General features: G+C 37.5%; 1 protein-coding gene across 1 annotated transcript in view; it reads left to right on the top strand.

The window, feature by feature from the left end:
* Window positions 1–18478, top strand: part of LOC135463958 (protein PHTF2-like) — a 56275-nt gene that overhangs the window by 28229 nt on the left and 9568 nt on the right. Inside the window, 6 exon segments of the mRNA XM_064741429.1 lie at window positions 4203–4299; window positions 8629–8743; window positions 9909–10033; window positions 11083–11088; window positions 11090–12491; window positions 16152–16259. Coding sequence (XP_064597499.1) covers window positions 4203–4299; window positions 8629–8743; window positions 9909–10033; window positions 11083–11088; window positions 11090–12491; window positions 16152–16259 — 1853 coding nt within the window.

Here is an 18478-nt window from a genome sequence, read left to right as displayed (position 1 = left end):
GTACGGAACATCTTCCTAACCAGTGCATCAAAAAGGCCTGCCAGCGATAATTTCTGGTTGCCTTTATACGAGCAGAGTTATGTTTTCAAAGAGTAGAATTCAACTTGCATGTAAATTTGAGAAAGTAAGTTTTCTAGAGTTCAAGTAAGGTCTGTCAGCAACCTGTAGGTGGTCGCAGGTTTCCTGCCACCATAATGCTAGCTGCTGTTGTGTAATTCTTCTTGATTGTACCTAAAAACACTATTCAGATATATAAATAAATAAATAGGTGTCTTGATGTATATGTACATGTAATTTGATAATACCTGTTTTCCAACTGCTGTTGGACATGTGCAAGAATTGAGACTGTTGTTGAAGGATTTAACGGAATACAGTTTTAGAATGTTGATTCAAACTACAAGTGTCATTTCTGCCATAAAAAATATATCCTGTGTGCATAATCTGTTTTTCACACTCATTTCTTATTTTGCATATCACTGGTTAAAGTGAAAAAAGATGATGAGATGCGAAATTGGATTCTCTCAACATACTTCAGGAGGCTGTTGTAGATACAAGTAACATAGAGGATAAATTTTAAAGTTCCATCACAAGGAAATCATAGAGTGGAACTGTAGAGTATATTCCAGGTAGTAAACCAGAAATATGTGAAAACGACAGTCAAATGGGTTAATGATAAAATTCAGTTAAACGTGTATCTACATTTGTAAATAATGAAAGTCTTAGGTGGAAATGCACCCAACTATATGATAACAAAAATGCAACAACTGTTGCCTTGGTGTGAAATAACACTTATATCTTTGGAAGAGGAAATCCTAACATTTCACTTTTGTTAAATTAATAATTGAGAAATTATGATGTCTGTGTGCACATGCAGATGGAACAGTAATTCATATTGTATATATATATATATGTATATATATACACATGTATGTCTGCACTTCTGTTTTATTGAACACAAAAATAGCCAATCATTACATGTAGTAATATTTCTGTAATGTTCGAAATTCCCATATTTAAATAACTTCAGCAATTAAAGCATGATGGATATGTACATGAAGGGTGACTCAGTTCATTTGTTTCAATAAATGTTTGCATTGATATTTTATCATCCTCTGATTATGAAACCTTTGTCGTCCTTCATCAGATTGTTTTCTTTTATGTGTTTTATCGATAAAGTGAAGACATGTCAGAAGAGTTAGTTGCAAGACTTGTTCACAGAGAAGCAAACATTAAAGTGGTGGGGAGGGGGGAGGGGGGAGGGGGAGTGATGACTTAATTTGTATTTCAGGATTGTGAAGCTGACTTTGACGTTCAGTAATGCATAATATGCCTTGAACTTCAAAACGTTTTTGCAGTGCTAAAATAGCATCTATAACCATTTACATTTTTATTTTAGCACAGGGCTCAAGCTCAAACCTAAGAACAGGAACAAACGGACAAATGAAGGCTATGTTTTTGCTGAACTCAAGACTGCTTATTGAACCTGGGGCCTGAAGCTATAGTTATGAAATAAATTTTATTAAATTTCATAATAAACTCTGTCATGTAAGACTTAAAGTTTGCCAGACTGAAAACAATTAGTTGTCTGACGACTTAATAGCCTTCATTCTTCTTTCCCCCCTCCTCCCCCCCCCCCTTTCGCCTTTTTAATTAAAGATGGAGGTTTTTGTTGATTAAGCGATGATGGATACGATTACAGATTTGTTTGATCTACTGGCTTATCAGCGTATGTAACTTCTGCTTTTGCGCCACCTCTTCTTAGCGTTCACTTAATTGTCTTTGAACTAAGTTAATGACTGAGAGCTTAAATTAAGTCTTAATTAAGAATGATGTGTGTTTTAATTAAGTAAGATATATTTCTTAGTTCCAAAAGATAGCCTCGTGGATATTTAAGTCTGTATCTCCTGGATTTAAACTCTAATGTTAGCTGTCAACAAAGTAATTTATTTTGAAGTGAAATTTCAATAATTTCAACTAAATATCTCATTTTACCTGATTCTGAGACTTCGACTTATCTTTGAAACCTGTCTTTAAGTTTGTTTAGAAGGCGAGATGATATTCTATGGGGAAAATGTGAATTTCGGTGATAATAGTTATAGTTTATGATCTTAATTTGACTGCTTTATTGTGCAGATTTTTAGGACAAATACATTATTCAAAGACGAAGAAGAAGAGAGAAAAAAAAAGAGGGGAGAGCCTTTAATGGCTTTGAAGATAATACATATTGTGAATGAAGGGGATGTAAGAAAACATTCATAATGTTCCCTGTTGTGTTTTTGCTTTTTTTTACCTGTGACCGTGTCAGGGTGTTAAGCTGTCTGTTAATTCCATTATCACTACACAATAAACAATGGAATTGCGTTTGTTTGATGTTCGTTTACTGTTATTATACTCTTAGAGACAAGAGCCTCAGTAAATAACCTAAAAACTTGCATGTTTTACCTGATTCTGAGAGGTCTATTGATCTGAGAATGGTGTTTAGAGCCTCATTAAGAAGATAGGATGATGTCCTACTGGAAAAATGCAAGTTTCATCAATAGAAGTAACATATTGTAAGATTTATAGGGCTCATTTAAAAATGTACTTTTAGTGGGGGGGGGGGGGGGATTTTAGGTGGTTTATTGTATTAACCTCCAGCGCCCAACATGTCAACCAGATTACTGTTCTCTAGGCAGCCAGAAATTGGAGCAGCTGGCTTGCATGGATTTTAATAGTTCAACTTCCACTGAATGAACAACACAACATGGTTTTGTTGTTTACCAGTCATTCTCCTGGTTTTTTGGGGGGTGGGGTGGGGGGGAGTAATTTAGCCGATGGTTTCATTTAGAGTGTGGCGACTAGGGTTCGGTGTCAATTGAGTGCACACATGAATGACATGTGTGGACATATCTCTGTCTGTGTTGTCTTAATTGTCACTCAGGTTTTATTTGGCCTGGGGCCACTCAGGTTTTATTTGGCCTCAGGCCATTCATTTGTTTTAATCTGCCTAGGTCCATTCAGTTTGAACCAGGGATTAAGGCAGATTTTTGCAGACTCTATAAAATATATGTCTGCAGGCACTCATTGTACTTGTATTTATTTATCAATTTCTTTGTGTATTTGGCGATTTGGTATGCTTTTTTGTGCGTTAAACATTTTTCTGTTAGATGTATGTTATTTCTATAAGATCCAGATTTGCTTTAATAGGTTCCATATACTTTATAGCGGAATATTATAGGAGTCATTTAAACATTGATATTATCAGGAAAACCTAAGAGTTGGCACCACATGTACATGTAGCGAGGACTTGATGTACTTCTGAAAGAGCAATTTACACAACAAACTTTTATAGCTGAATTAGAGCATTTGGTGTAGGGCAATGTTGTTCTGCTTATCTCCAAGCTTGCGGTAGAATATGAACAATATTTGTGTATGAGAGATAGAATAAATTTTAAAAAAAATGTCTATAAAACTTTAAGGACAGGTTGCAGATTTCCTGCATGATGTACACGTAAGTGAGTTGTCCGGTTGGGCTTTGCATTAAGTTTCTAGAACAAAATGGTAATGTGTAAAATTCCCCTGGTCAATTTACCAAGCTTGTACAAGTAGCTGTCATTAGAGGTTTCCAGAAAAGTGCTTTCGTATAAACTTCTTTCGTCTTCAATGCATGTAGTTCTACTTTTTTGTAAATGTCAAAATGCTCACTGCCATTTCATTCTACACTGTTCATGTGCATTTTTCTTTACAGACAAGAAAAGCGTCTGTCAATCTGTCAGTTTTAAGCAGATTTTTGCATCAAAAGTGTTTAGGAAAACATGGAAGATCAAGTCCTTAGACAGCCATTGTTTTTTATTTCCTGGTAGTCTGACAAAAAGGCTGTTTATTTGTTATATTTTGGTTTAGTTTGGTGAGAGCATTGTATCATACTTTCAGCTGTGACCAGCAGCTCTGTCGCAGTGTCCATCGACCACGTCAGTCAGTTGGTTTTTAAGAATTCACACAATTTTTTTTATGCCAGCTTGCAGAGTTTTGGCATGCAGTTTAGCAGGGATAACATTCATGGTGGTAATAGACTTATTTCTAATATTTGGAGTGTTTTTGCTGATTTATGCAGATTCTACATCTCCCAAAGCCAAGCCACAGGTACCAGGACATATATGTCAGTGATCAGTGTGATCATTATTGTAGACCTACAATTTGGAATGCTTTTGGTGACTTTGCAGGTTCAACCTTCTCCAAAGCCAAGCCACAGGTACCATGGACGGCCATCACCCAGCGGGCAGTCCTCAGGGTCCTATTCTTTCCACTCTACTACAAATGGTGAGTGCTAAAGGTTGCAAAAGATTTAGGGCTCTTTGTTGGTTTTAGCATTGCAACAACAACATAATGATGATGAGTTTTTTTTTTTTTTCGTGAGTTAAGTTGCTGTGCCTTTGATAACATAAGAAATCTTGGTTTTCCCAGAAGGACAGGGGCCTTCCAGGCAGAGGGGTAAGCATGCTTGTGGAGCACAGTTATGCAAGTGCCTTTCACCAATGCAGTCGCTTTGAGTTCAAGTCCTGCTCTTGCTGGCTTCCTCTCCGGTCGCATTGGGAGGGTCTGCCCACAACCTACGGATGGTCATAAAATTCTCTCCAGACTCTGCCCAGTTTCCACCCACCATAAGACTGGCAGTCGTCGTATGAGTAAAAACATCATTCAAATAAATAAATAAATCAAATTCACTTGTCGTTAGTTAAACTGCAGCTTCATCTTCAACCACGAGGTTCCCCAAGTACCTGGTGAAGGGCCGTGGTTTCCTCTACCCATATACTATGCCGCTATCAAATGAGGTTAATAATCGTGCTTAGCGTATACTGTAAAACACCAACCATCTAATCAAATAAATAAATAAATGCCATATTGGCACATGACCAACGTACAGCCTAAGTTACCTGCGTAGGATGTCATGTTTTGGTGTCAATACACCATGCCTGTATGGAGTGGTACCATGTGTCTGGAATAAGGGCTTTATGCTTCTTTAATTAGAGCAAATCCGCAGTCTAGTTTTTGGCCTCAATTTGAGCAAATCCGCAGTCTAGTTTTTGGCCTCAATTTGAGCAAATCCGCAGTCTAGTTTTTGGCCTCAATTTGAGCAAATCCGCAGTCTAGTTTTTGGCCTCAATTTGAGCAAATCCCCAAATTTTGAACACATTTCATTTTGATGATTTATTTGGAGGTCTTTTAAAAGGGTTAAATATGTTAATCTTCACCTTAAGTTCACCATGGTCAGCAAAGAAAAAGGGTCACATTGAATTCAGTGAAAACTGTTATATTTTTTGTTGGTTTGTTTTGGGTGCTCTCTGTGTATTTTGCTCGCTGTGTAATTTTGGGCGCTATGTATTTTGGGCAGAGCCATTACTGTCCTGGGAAGGAGGGAACTTGAATATGTTTCTAAATTTTTTCCACATATGGCACCTAATGAAACTTGTCGCAGTGACGCTCTTATTCTTGATGGCTTTTTGTGTGCATATAATTTTGATGAAAGAAATTCTGCTCTTCAGAGGCAATTTTGAATGGCTGCACTCAGCATTTCCTGTATTTGACGGTGGTCCTTTACAGGTGTCATGACGTTCATTTTTTTCCTCACCCACTAATATCCCGAAGTCTTAATTAAGCCATTAGAGCCTGAAAGGGAAGTGGAGAACAAATTTGTTTCATAACACGAACTGTTGTTTGTTTGTTTAAAACAGCAATGAATATCAAGTATTTCCTGAAATTTCAAAGGCCCATTTTAGTTTGGGATGGGAAGAATGTTTTGTAACCATGAAATCTTATGTAATGTTGAAAAATGATGAAAGAAATGGGCACGAAACGCAGAATAGCTGCAATATCTGGCAAAAGGCCCATGTCGTCTTGCACTCAGCCTGTCCTTAAAGAGTAGCATGTCTGCAGTGGAATACATGCGCATGCTCTGGCCAAGGTTTTCAACACCAGGTCACCATTTTATTGGCGTCAAACATTCCCTCCAAGCTCGTGATGACAGCTGTATCACTTAAAAAACAGAACGACGTTACAGCAGAAAGTGGTAACTCTGTAACATTGTAGACGTTGCACTACAATCAATCTAAGACGAAAGAATGTCTGGAGCACCTGCCTCACACTAGGCCCAAGTCTGAAAACAAAGGTGACTTTATCATTGACTTGTGACGGAGGTTTTACAGGTGATTGAGATAGTTTACCAGATACCTGATCAGATGCCGTCCTTTTCCTCTCGCTTTGCTCAGGTGCATGTTATTTACATAAATGTCTCATTTCCTTGAGAGGCAATCAGACTAATTAATTAAACAGGGATTGGTAATTGTTTAATTTGTTTAAAGATTTCACGGTCAACCACCTTTAAGAATTAACCACAAACAAGAGTTTTTTTTGTTAGAGTAACTTGTACTTGCTTTTTTTTGTGCAGAAGTTAAAATGAAAAATAAAGCGTGTTAGTTATGTTGTGTTATGCAAGGCTGTTTTTCCAGTAAAAGCATGTGTTTCTGGAATGAAAAGGAAATAAAAAAAGGAAACTTAGCTAAACTAAAAGCATCATCATCAGACAGGTGCGACTGAAAATTACATGTGAAAACGTCCTACATATATGCGGACTTAATGATAAATTTAATAGATGAACTTGTATTAAGTAAGGTGGGCCATATTGTCCCTTTACACATGTAAACTTTAAGTTCATTTTCTGATAAAACTGTAATACATTTCGGAACCACTTTCTGGAATTCAGGATAGATTTTCTGATTAAAAGTTTAAATTCATTGGAAATTATTGAAAGTGAACTAAATTTTGCAGATATAATTTGGTCATTTCCAAATTTTGTTGGTGTAAGGTTGCAGTTTTTCTGGAATTCAGGATAGATTTTCTGATTAAAAGTTTAAATTCATTGGAAATGATTGAAAGTGAACTAAATTTTGCAGATATAATTTGGTCATTTCCAGATTTTGTTGGTGTAAGGTTGCAGTTTTTCTGGAATTCAGGATAGATTTTCTGATTAAAAGTTTAAATTCATTGGAAATTATTGAAAGTTAACTAAATTTTGCAGATATAATTTGGTCATTTCCAGATTTTGTTGGTGTAAGGTTGCAGTTTTTCTGGAATTCAGGATAGATTTTCTGATTAAAAGTTTAAATTCATTGGAAATTATTGAAAGTTAACTAAATTTTGCAGATATAATTTGGTCATTTCCAGATTTTGTTGGTGTAAGGTTGCAGTTTTTCTGGAATTCAGGATAGATTTTCTGATTAAAAGTTTAAATTCATTGGAAATTATTGAAAGTGAACTAAATTTTGCAGATATAATTTGGTCATTTCCAAATTTTGTTGGTGTAAGGTTGCAGTTTTTCTGGAATTCAGGATAGATTTTCTGATTAAAAGTTTAAATTCATTGGAAATTATTGAAAGTGAACTAAATTTTGCAGATATAATTTGGTCATTTCCAAATTTTGTTGGTGTAAGGTTGCAGTTTTTCTGGAATTCAGGATAGATTTTCTGATTAAAAGTTTAAATTCATTGGAAATTATTGAAAGTGAACTAAATTTTGCAGATATAATTTGGTCATTTCCAAATTTTGTTGGTGTAAGGTTGCAGTTTTTCTGGAATTCAGGATAGATTTTCTGATTAAAAGTTTAAATTCATTGGAAATTATTGAAAGTGAACTAAATTTTGCAGATATAATTTGGTCATTTCCAAATTTTGTTGGTGTAAGGTTGCAGTTTTTCTGGAATTCAGGATAGATTTTCTGATTAAAAGTTTAAATTCATTGGAAATGATTGAAAGTGAACTAAATTTTGCAGATATAATTTGGTCATTTCCAAATTTTGTTGGTGTAAGGTTGCAGTTTTTCTGGAATTCAGGATAGATTTTCTGATTAAAAGTTTAAATTCATTGGAAATGATTGAAAGTGAACTAAATTTTGCAGATATAATTTGGTCATTTCCAAATTTTGTTGGTGTAAGGTTGCAGTTTTTCTGGAATTCAGGATAGATTTTCTGATTAAAAGTTTAAATTCATTGGAAATGATTGAAAGTGAACTAAATTTTGCAGATATAATTTGGTCATTTCCAAATTTTGTTGGTGTAAGGTTGCAGTTTTTCTGGAATTCTGAATTATTTTTCTCAATAAAAGTTAAATGTCCTTGGAAATGATGGGAAGTTAGCTAAATATTTGCTTAGAATTTGGCCATTTATGATTTTTTGAAAAACTAGTCTGCTTTCATGTCAGCTTACATGAAGCATGGTTTTCCGTTGAAGCTGAAGCACAAAAAGATATCGTCAGTGATAGTATGAGTGAATAATGTAGAATGTTATGTTTATTACCCAAAATAGAATGCAGCTGATGTCAAGTCAACGTTCCACCTAATATCACATAATTTAAAGATTTAACAAAAGACTACCCTAGTTTTTCAAATTTTTCAACCACGGCTACAACCAATATTCTGAAACATTCAGAGAACAATGTGCAATTTTTTTTAAAGCTTGCATCTTGAATAACACAAACGAATCATTTTTAGCATGATTTTCATGATAATTTTATGCATAAATTTGTCTGGAAAAGATGCTTTAGAGGTCAGAAAGGTGACGTTTTATTACATATCGTTGTTTTGTCGTGTATGTTTCAGGTGGGTTCAGCAGACGTCACGAAAGTTCTGGTGCTTCTTGCTGTTCCTGTATCTGTTACAGGTGTCTACAGCCATCGTCTACATCATGAACATGGGAGAGTACATCACAGAGGAGGTGAGACGCGCTTATCTCCCCTGATCTCTACATGTACACCATGCCAGAAATCACTGACAAACTACCATCACAATACGATACATGAGAAATGAACAGCACTGAGGTTGTACTCACTTTGTTATGGTCGTAATCTGTTATCAGATTTTTATGAGACTTTAAAACACTGCAGTAAATTGTAGATGAAAGTACGAGTTGATGTCTTGGGTGTAGAAGTGTCACAGGTACTTGCTAAGGTGAGCTGAGGTAGTGTGCATTTCAGTTTTCTCCATCTTAAACCCTGACCACCCTTTTTGTTGATAGAAGACAAAGGAGATGTTATTATAGCCAAACACACTTTAATTACTCCTCTTATCTCAAACTCAACTGGTCTGCTTCGGGAGCAGTAGATTCAGGGTCAATCCTGCGTCGAGTCACACCTAAAACCTTAAAAGAGGAAGTTGCAGTGGAAATCCGTCCTGCAACAAGGAGGCACATTACATGCACTCTAACGATTCCTTCATCGTTATATGACTGAAAAATTGTGAAGTACAACGTTAATCCCCAGGCACTCAAACTCAGGTGTCTCATACGATTAAGGTGCCACAGGTATCGTGTCTTTGACTAATGAGGATGCTTGGTTGGATCCATCTCTGGCTGCGGCTTTATGTCAGGCTTTTGTCAAGTACCTGCCAAATGTCTGTGGTTTACCCTGGTTTGCCATTTGGTTTCCTTCACCCATGGTATAAGTGAAAAGATTTGCGAGTAAACAATAATGAATCAAGTAAATTTGCTAAATCAGCAACATATAGCCATTCTTCATTGTGCATGAAAACTTCTAATGAGATAAATGCATGTAAGCGAATCAGTCAACCTTAATGAACGTGATACTAATCAGATAAATACATGTAAATATTCAAATCAATGAATATTTCCAGAACGCACTAACTTTCGTGTTGATCTTGACCTTGCAGAATGTGATCTTGATGGTAGATTTTATAGTAGAACAAACAAGAATCAAGTAAATAGTCATTGTCCTAAATCTCTGACGCATAATTTTAATAAATATTCTTCATTGTGCGTGAACGGTAATGAGATATATTGAAATTAGTCCCTCATCCGGTGGACGGGACGCTAATTGGATAAATTGAACCATGTGTTAACTTTCATGTTGACTTTGACCTTACAGAACGTGACCTTGACGGAAGTGGTAGTTCCCTTTGTGTTGATGGTCATCCTGGCTCTTGTCCACTCTCAGACAGTACTGACTCACTGGTCACACAAGCCACTGGTGAGAGATAACAAATCCAAACGGTCAGTACAACATTGAAATCAGCTGTCAATTTTTGGTGGTTGCCAGACAAACATTTTTGTGCCGTCGTCTTTCATGAGAACATTTGTGTGATGCTGTTCCTCAGTGGTCACTTGTAGTTGGGGACATAGATACTATACAGTCATTTATGAAAATAAAATACGCCAATGTCACTAAGGAATTGTAAGGTGATAATAAATTTGATGATCCCAGTTCTCACCAAAATTTCTCTTTTGGTCCTCAGTTGCCGAGTGGTTTTTTCGTGCCAGCGCAGTGTAATAACTCAGGAGCATAACAAATGTTGTCGCTGTCATTTCATATCCAGCTCATGCTGGCTTCCTCTACTCGCAACCAGGTTGTGATGGCCATGGGTTGCCCATAGGCTCTAATCGGTTTCCCGCCATAATGCTGTCTCCTTTTGTATAAGTGAAATATTCATGAGTATGGTGTAAAACTCCAATCAAATAAATAAATAATTTTCTGATTCAATTTTTTCCTGTAGGAATTTCTATATCAGTGTAATTCAGTAACTAACAACAACAACACTTAAGAAAATGAAAGTAATTACAACATTCATACAACACAGATAAATTGCTGATTCTTGCTAATTGAATCATTGACTACTTTAAGCCAGGTTTACTGTAATGTATAACATGGTTTAACTGATGAAGGTTTTTGAAAGAAAATTTTTTATAAAGAGGGTGGAAATGTTTGATTTACAAGTAATAGTTATAGCATGATCACATGATCATTGCAGATTGTAGTCATCAGGGGGTTAGACCAATGAATGCCAAGAGAGTGAATTAAGAACCACCCCTTCTCCTAATCATTGTATGGGCGCCACCCCCATCCATAGTGAATGGAATATAGTTATATAGAAAAGTCACAAAGTTTTTTTTATAGTCATTTCATTGGATAGCATGTCTCAGTTTTGTGATGATTGCTTTTATTTTCCTTCTTATAGTCCGAATGATTCTTCTGTTCATCACAAACTGCGTAGCTTTATATTTTGGGATTTAAAGGAAAGAAAAAATTTGCCTGTTCTTTTTAGGGATGGTGCTCGACCTAGAACCAGGAAGAGCAGTGCACGTAGTCAGGGGTTATGTGACCAGGACGACAAGTCTCGCACAGAGGGAAAATCTCCCAAATCAGAGCAACAAAAAATCTCCTGGTAAACAACAACAATCTCAGCAGCAGACCGGCGCCAGCTCTGCTCGATCAAGTCGCCATGGTTCAGCCGAGCAAGGCAAACAGAGTCGACTAAACAGTAATGTTGGACGCACTCCAGGCTCTGAAAAAGAGCAAAGTAGCAGCAAAGAGGAAGATTTTCAGCCACCTACGACGAGTGATATGATCGTTAACTGTAACGGAAGTGTTACCAAGGAGATGAAAACATGTGTGGTCGTGAAGAAGTGTAAGGGTGTGTTGTGTGACAACCACTCAAATGTGGCAAAAGGTGTGACAAGAGCCATTGGAATGTCATCTCAGCAGGCTGATGTGTCGCAAGATGGCCGACTGAAGGATTCAGCAGAAATCTTTGTAAACTGTGAAAACTCAGGGAATTCAATCAAGGTGAAGCATAGTAATGCCAAAAACTGTGATAAAAAATGCCCCGTGAACTTCTCGCGACACGAGTGGAAGCGACAAGGGAAGATAACTTTGGCTGGCTGCCAGGGTAATGGTCCTTGCTCAGGGATCACACTGGATGACTGCGACAAGCAGTGTAAAGCTAATGGAACATCTGGGGAGGATAGTTCGGGAAGCTTGGGGAAATTTGAGATTTTGTCTGTAAACAGACAAGATCTTAGCTGCAACACAACACCAGGAAAATGTAGGTCTTGTGGCGAGCGGAACTTTTACCAAGACACGTTGCGTGTGGACGGTTCTGCATGTGACAGCACTTTTGCTCTCATAGAGGACAGCTTGGATGCGAGTTTTAGCAAAGATGAGGAAGAAACAACGAGCAATGATGATGAGCTGGACTCAACACTCGTCGATCGAGAAGTTCGCAGGAAGCGTTTCAAGAAAAGTGAGTCTCGAGGCAAAGACTGTAAATCTCATCATAACTCATTGTGCAGGAGTCGTAGTCTTCTTGAAGAAGTAACAAATACTTGCTCCCGAGGGTGTGAAACAGAAGAACGTGCAGATCTGGAGAGGTCCACGCAAAGGGAGGCTAATCAAAGCACCTCTCTAAGGGAAAATAGATCGGAGACTGAGGATGATGTTGGAGACAGTGACTTTTTTAAAATTCGTAGGACATATTCTTCAGGACATAACGGTGTGAGACGACGCAAAAGCGGAGGGACATGCGATGTTGCCGCCCATGAGTCTGCGAGTTTTGGGACGCGAACGAGGAGGGTACCCACGTCCCTCGGGGTGAGAATGCAGGACCTGAAGGAAAGCACGGGTCTCAGCTCCTCAGATGGGGAGACAAGCCCCGCTTCTCCTCTCTTCTCAAAGGTAAGATGGCCAATCAGGTCAGAGTATTAGAAATAAAACTTCATGTGGCAGATTCCACAAATGCCAAAACAAGTCTTAAGCCTTGATACAATACACAGTTCATGGCAACTGGGGGTCAGATTTGGACAGTTTTTTTGGCACTTCTTTAATGCTCCCAATTTTATCTCACAATGTCTATGAATGTATGTTTGGGGTATCTCATAATGTCTTAATATTAACCTTAAAATCACTTCAAATTTTGACTTCAGTCAAAACTCTCCTTGTAGAATCGTTCACTGCAGTGTGTGATTTGCTAAACATTGTTAGAGGATTTACAACATCATTTTTATCTGCCACAAGATGAAGTAAGAGTTTTGTTTTTTATTGACGACGAAAACATGTTGCTAAACTAATGAAAAGTGGGTCAGATGCAGGCTCCCTTTTTGTGTTGAAAGAGATGCGCATGTCCTTGTGTATGAAGCACTGGTTGTTTAATAGCTAGTTGATCACTAGACAAGGAAAAAAAAATAAAAAATAAAAATTAATAATTTAGTAAAATTTTTGAGTGCTGATGAATCTGGACATGGCTCACTTGAGTAAAGATACATGGACAGTACCTGCCTCCTCATCACTAAGTACATGATCCGCACGTTCAAACCCGGCCTTGGACAGCGTTTTGTAGATTCCCTCTACTTTCATTATTTGTCTGGCCTTGCTGACAGTACGTGGTTGATGGTGTTTGTTGGGCTGATTTGTTAGTGTCACATTGTTGAAGACCACCAATATAGTGTGCAAATCTGTAACATGTGGGAAAGTTCATCAGTAACTTGTCAAAGGTTCTCTGGTTCTCCCCACCCTTAAAAACAACCGTAATCATACATAAAGTGAAAAATTTTTGAGTATGGTCTTTGGTTTCTTCTTAAAAATTCATTCTTTAAGTTTTATAATGTAAAACACGAAGATGTCAAGATATAAAGGAATGTGAAAGATTAACATCTATGTAAAAAATGACTCAATCATGTCAAGTATTACATGTGTGAATGGCATATTAATTCGTCACTGCCATGTAACACACCAGTAAAACATATGACATAAATAAATTTATACTTGTAAGTGTTTTTCTTGAATACGGCATAAAACAAAACTCCGGTAACTAGATAAGGTTGAATTACATGTATGTCTTGTCTACCTCCTTAAAGAATGAAAATTTTCAACCCTTTATGTGTATATTTCTTACATAATATTGGACTAGAACATTCTTCTTCAACAAGAATTGTCCAGAGTAAGGACTGATGAGTAAGGGAGGGGAGGAGGGGGGAGAGAGGGAATGGGGAGAGATTGGGAAGGGGATGCTTACAAACACACACCTGTTAACATATCTGTATTGAGAATGGTATGTGCTAAAATTAGCACCTTTTGGAGAGTTTATGTCTTTGTTATGTTGCCAACTCCCTGACATTTTAATAGGGACAGTGTTTGAGCTCACAAAAGCCACCCCTCCTTTGGAAGAGAAATAAGGCACATTGCACCTGTATGTATGTATGTATGTATGTATGTATGTATATGTGATACCTTAGGCACAGCACCTGTCTCCAATTACAATAGGCTGACTCCTGCTTAGTGCTGTCAGTCTGGCTGTATAGTCTGCAGGCCAAATCAATTCATGGTTTTGTTTTATAATTAACATTTCAAACTTGTCCAGAAGCACGTGTTAGTAGATGTATCACATTTGGTCTAACAAATGTTGGGTGTAAATAGATAGATAAATTATGTTTATTTCTGACACATACATGTATAAGGTCCATAGAAAAATAAAAACAACAGTGAATAAAGAGATAGAAAAGAACATGTGACGTACATCACAGGTGACAGTATCCTTATTACTGGAACAAGGACAAGGTGTTGACAGTGCAATATTTGAGACCATATAGTCCAAAGACTTTAGGCTTAATTGGCACCTTGTGGGATTCAAAGGTAAACTGCTAAACTAAAATTGATTCTAATATTTTGAATGGTGGGTTTTACTTGAGGGGAAGGGAGGTTAATGGTACAGGGTAAATTCATTTGTTTTATTTGCTGGGGCGTATTTTTTTAACCCATGCTCCAGAATGTTTCACTTTATATGAGAGTAGTTAGGAAACTAGACAGAGCTTGGAGGGGACCAGTGCACCTGACAAACCTCCTGACAGAAGGTCACAGCCTAGCCAGTGAGAGCTGGGGCAACTTAGACCGCTTGGCCAGCCAGGGCACTTGTACATCATAGCAAGCAGATGAATGAAATAATGTGGCCTTTCATGTAAGAACTGAGGATATTTCTACAGTGTACACTCACATGCTGGTATTCTGACAATACATAGGGTGTTACCTTTGATTTGAATGCATGGCAGACATGTGGACATTTTCCTCAGCTTATCTTGGCCACATGTTCGGAAATAATCTGACAGTGCTGTGCTATGTGAAATAATTCATAGGTTTCAGAGCTTTCTATTGACTGAACTCCAGCTGATTCAAACTTACTAAGCCTGTTAGAGGGCTTGTTTGGGCTTCGATTGTGGTGATGTGTCTTGGGTATGCAGTCTGCATTTCTCAGAACGTTGCAGCTTTGATATTTAATAGGTCCTAGGGTATGCATGTTGTTGTTGGTTCCAACTAGTTTAATAGCCATATGAACAGGGCAAGTGGTTAATTACTGGTACATGTACGTGTCATGTGCTGACCCACGAGCATCTCACCAATGTGGTCGCCATGAGTTCTAGAATGTCTAGTCCAGCTCCTGCTGGCTCCCTCTCCAGCCGTTTGTGGGAAGGTCTGTCAACAAGGTGTGGATGGTTGTGGATTTCCCTGGGCTCTGCCCAGTTTCCTCCCATCATAATACTGACTTCTGTCGTATAAGTGAAATGCCCTTGAATACCGTGTAAAAACCAATCAAATAAAGAAAGAAATATGTACAATTACTTACACACTGTACATGAGTGCAATTTACCATAATTAATGAGGAAAGCTTAATTCAGCAGGGTATAGAACAAGAAATCTCTGTTCTATCTTGAATGGCATCATTTGCACATGATTGTAAAATTTGCAATTTTTTAACTGCCTGACTTGGCAGTCAGCATATTAAAGAGGATAAATCGAGTGTCCATTGGCCCACGTGTATCTGTTATTCAGAATTTAGTATAAACGGCATCATGTCCATTTTGGATATTGGTGCCTCCGCAGCGGAGTTGTTTATGTACTCGTTCATGCTGGCTTCTTCTCCAGTCGTACTTGGGAAGGTCTGGCAGCAACCTGTGGATTGCCATGGGTTTCCGCAGTACTCCCACCATAGTACTGACCGTCGTGACATTATTGACATGTTCTTGAACACAGCATAAGACACCAATCAAGTACATCAACAAAATTTCTGATATGTATAACAAGTAGTAGATAGGGAGCTGGTTTTGATACTTTCTTGTCTTGCATTAATTTTTCTGGAGACTGGGTACCTTCCTCCAGTATGGTGAACGTTGATGTGGTAAAGTTTGACCATAGCCTGTGAAAGGCTGGTGGTTTAACTCCAAGCCCCCCAGATTTTCTATATTGTGTCTCTATTTCCACCGTTGTGTAAGCCAAATATTATTGAGAATGGCACTAAACAACAGTCGGTTGTATACATGTAATTAATATGTTTCGCTCTGTCCACAGGGGGCGCTCAGCTCTGAGGAATGGGAGTTCCGGATCCAGTCAGACGTAGCGACATCGACGTCATCAGCCAGCAGTTGTGCATCGGATCGTGAGATGTCAGAGGGGGAGGTGGGCGAGGTAGAGCTGACAGAGGGTGGCGGGGTGGCTGGGGTCGGGCTCACCACTTCCACAAGCAGCGTCTTGCATGTGATCAATATCCTACAGCCTGTATGTATATATGCTTTGGTGAACACTGCTCCCTTAGGCCTTGTTCTCACAGTGCCAAGTTTTCTGTAGCAGTTTTTGTATAAGCAATTTCGGTCATGAATTCAAGAGAATGAATAAATTTGGAGAGAATTTAAGTTTTGGTAAAGGGAGATAATAATTTTTTTTGCAGATAACATTTAACCACAGAGAAAAACTAAAGTGCATCTTGCAACATTATGTTAATATAGATGGATTTGAAAAGAAATGTCACTTTGGTGAACACTGCTCTCTTAAGTCTTGTTCCCATGGTGCTGAGTTTTCTGTAGGGGGATTCGTATAAGCAATTTTGGTCATGAATTCAAGAGAATGAATAAATTGGGAGAGAATTTAAGTTTTGGTGTAGGGAGATAATAATTTTTTTGCAGATAAGATTCAGCCACAGAGAAAAACTTAAATGCATCCTGCAACATTATAATAAGATAGTTGGACTTAGTCGGGCATAAATTTAGAAGGCGGAAGAAATTTTGGAGAGAAGTAAAGTTTTGGTAAAGGGAGATAATAATAGTTTTTCTTACAGATAACTTTTTAGACCTGCAAGAAAAACTTAGGCACATCCTGCAACATTTTGTGTATGTAGTTGGATTCGTGTAAGGAATTCAGGGCATGAATTCAAATTCATAAATAAGTTTAGGGAGGTTACGTTTTGTTAAAGGGAGAGAATAACAATTGTTCTCGCAGATCCTTTCAGCAATGTGAGCAATGGCTGCATCCAACAACATGAACCTGGAAGGCAGCTACCTCAGTTTAATATAGAGTTGGCTTATCTGTAGATATAGCCAGCACTCGGTGTCTGAACTGTGACTTGGCAAATTGGTCCAATGGAACAAAAGTACCACCATGGTGTCTGCGGTATAGTTATGTCTTTAGCTTTTCATACTAGTCTGCACAACATACATTTAGGCTATACTTTCAACAGATATACAGTACATAGCTTTTATGGCATTGCCTGAGTAGCCAGACACTTCTGTTACCTTTTGTGGAGAATTTAAATTGAATAAAAATAGTAATTGCCATCTATTAATAATAATGAAGTCGAGGCATCATCATATAAATGTAAAGGATTTTTCTAGCAATCGTCCCACTTGGTGGGATCTTTGAGAAAGCTTGTTAAATCTTTTACAATTACAAGGTGATAATTTCATCATTATTATTATTATTATTATTATTATTGAATCCACGCAATACTATAAGTTCATGACTATCTAGCAGTATATAAGAACCATCTTGTTTTGTTTAATAATTTGCACGCAGAAGTGTTATCGCAAAGTTTTTATTACATTCTGTGTGCCATCCCATACTTAAAAATAAATGTAGAAATGACACTGTGAGGACAAGACTTAACACTGATCTTGTACACTCTTTACCTTGCTGATTTGACTCTCCTATTACCCTGTTAACACCCAGGCCCTTGGAGCACAAGGGGATTTTATACTTAAGTCAAAATTTTAATCATTAAATTTGGAATTTTCCTTTCTGTTATTTTAATTGAAATTTGTTTTGCAATAACTTATTCAGAATTTACACATGCCCAGCAAAAGTTTGACTTTTTTTTTTACATCAGAAATAACAAGTTTTAAGTGATGTGAAATTTTGACTTAACTCTGGTATCGTTTTGTGATCTAGGGGTCTGTTTTTTTTAGAATAAAGTATGTAGAAAGATTTGTACTGTACTTGTGCAGCTGGCCTTGTCACAGTTAATGTACAGGGATAGGTGCTTCTGTCTTTGAGATCAGTTGACCATTTTGCCAGTTTTGCTTTCATGTTAAACAGTCTGAATCATTACATTTACTGACCTGAATCAGTATTCAATCTATCTATTTACTGACATTTTATCTTTGCTGTCTGCGCAGTTGACAGCTGTCGATATACCAGGTACATGATTCCTGTTAATAGTGACTTAGCAGTACTGTAATTCTTCAACCTTTTCGCATGTGAGAAAGGTGTTTATTCAAGCATATTCTGAAGGTATTATTGTGTCACTTGTGTGTTAAATTTATACTTTTGTGAAGGCCCGCCATTGGCCAGTGTAGTTTTGTGTCCAAAACCAAATTAGAAATGTGCATAAATTGCACTGAAAGTTG

This window comes from Liolophura sinensis, chromosome 3 (assembly GCF_032854445.1).
Source record: "Liolophura sinensis isolate JHLJ2023 chromosome 3, CUHK_Ljap_v2, whole genome shotgun sequence".
Taxonomy (NCBI): Eukaryota; Metazoa; Mollusca; class Polyplacophora; order Chitonida; family Chitonidae; genus Liolophura; species Liolophura sinensis.
The sequence above is the reverse complement of the archived record's forward strand: the minus strand, read 5'-3'. Positions and strand labels throughout refer to the sequence as shown.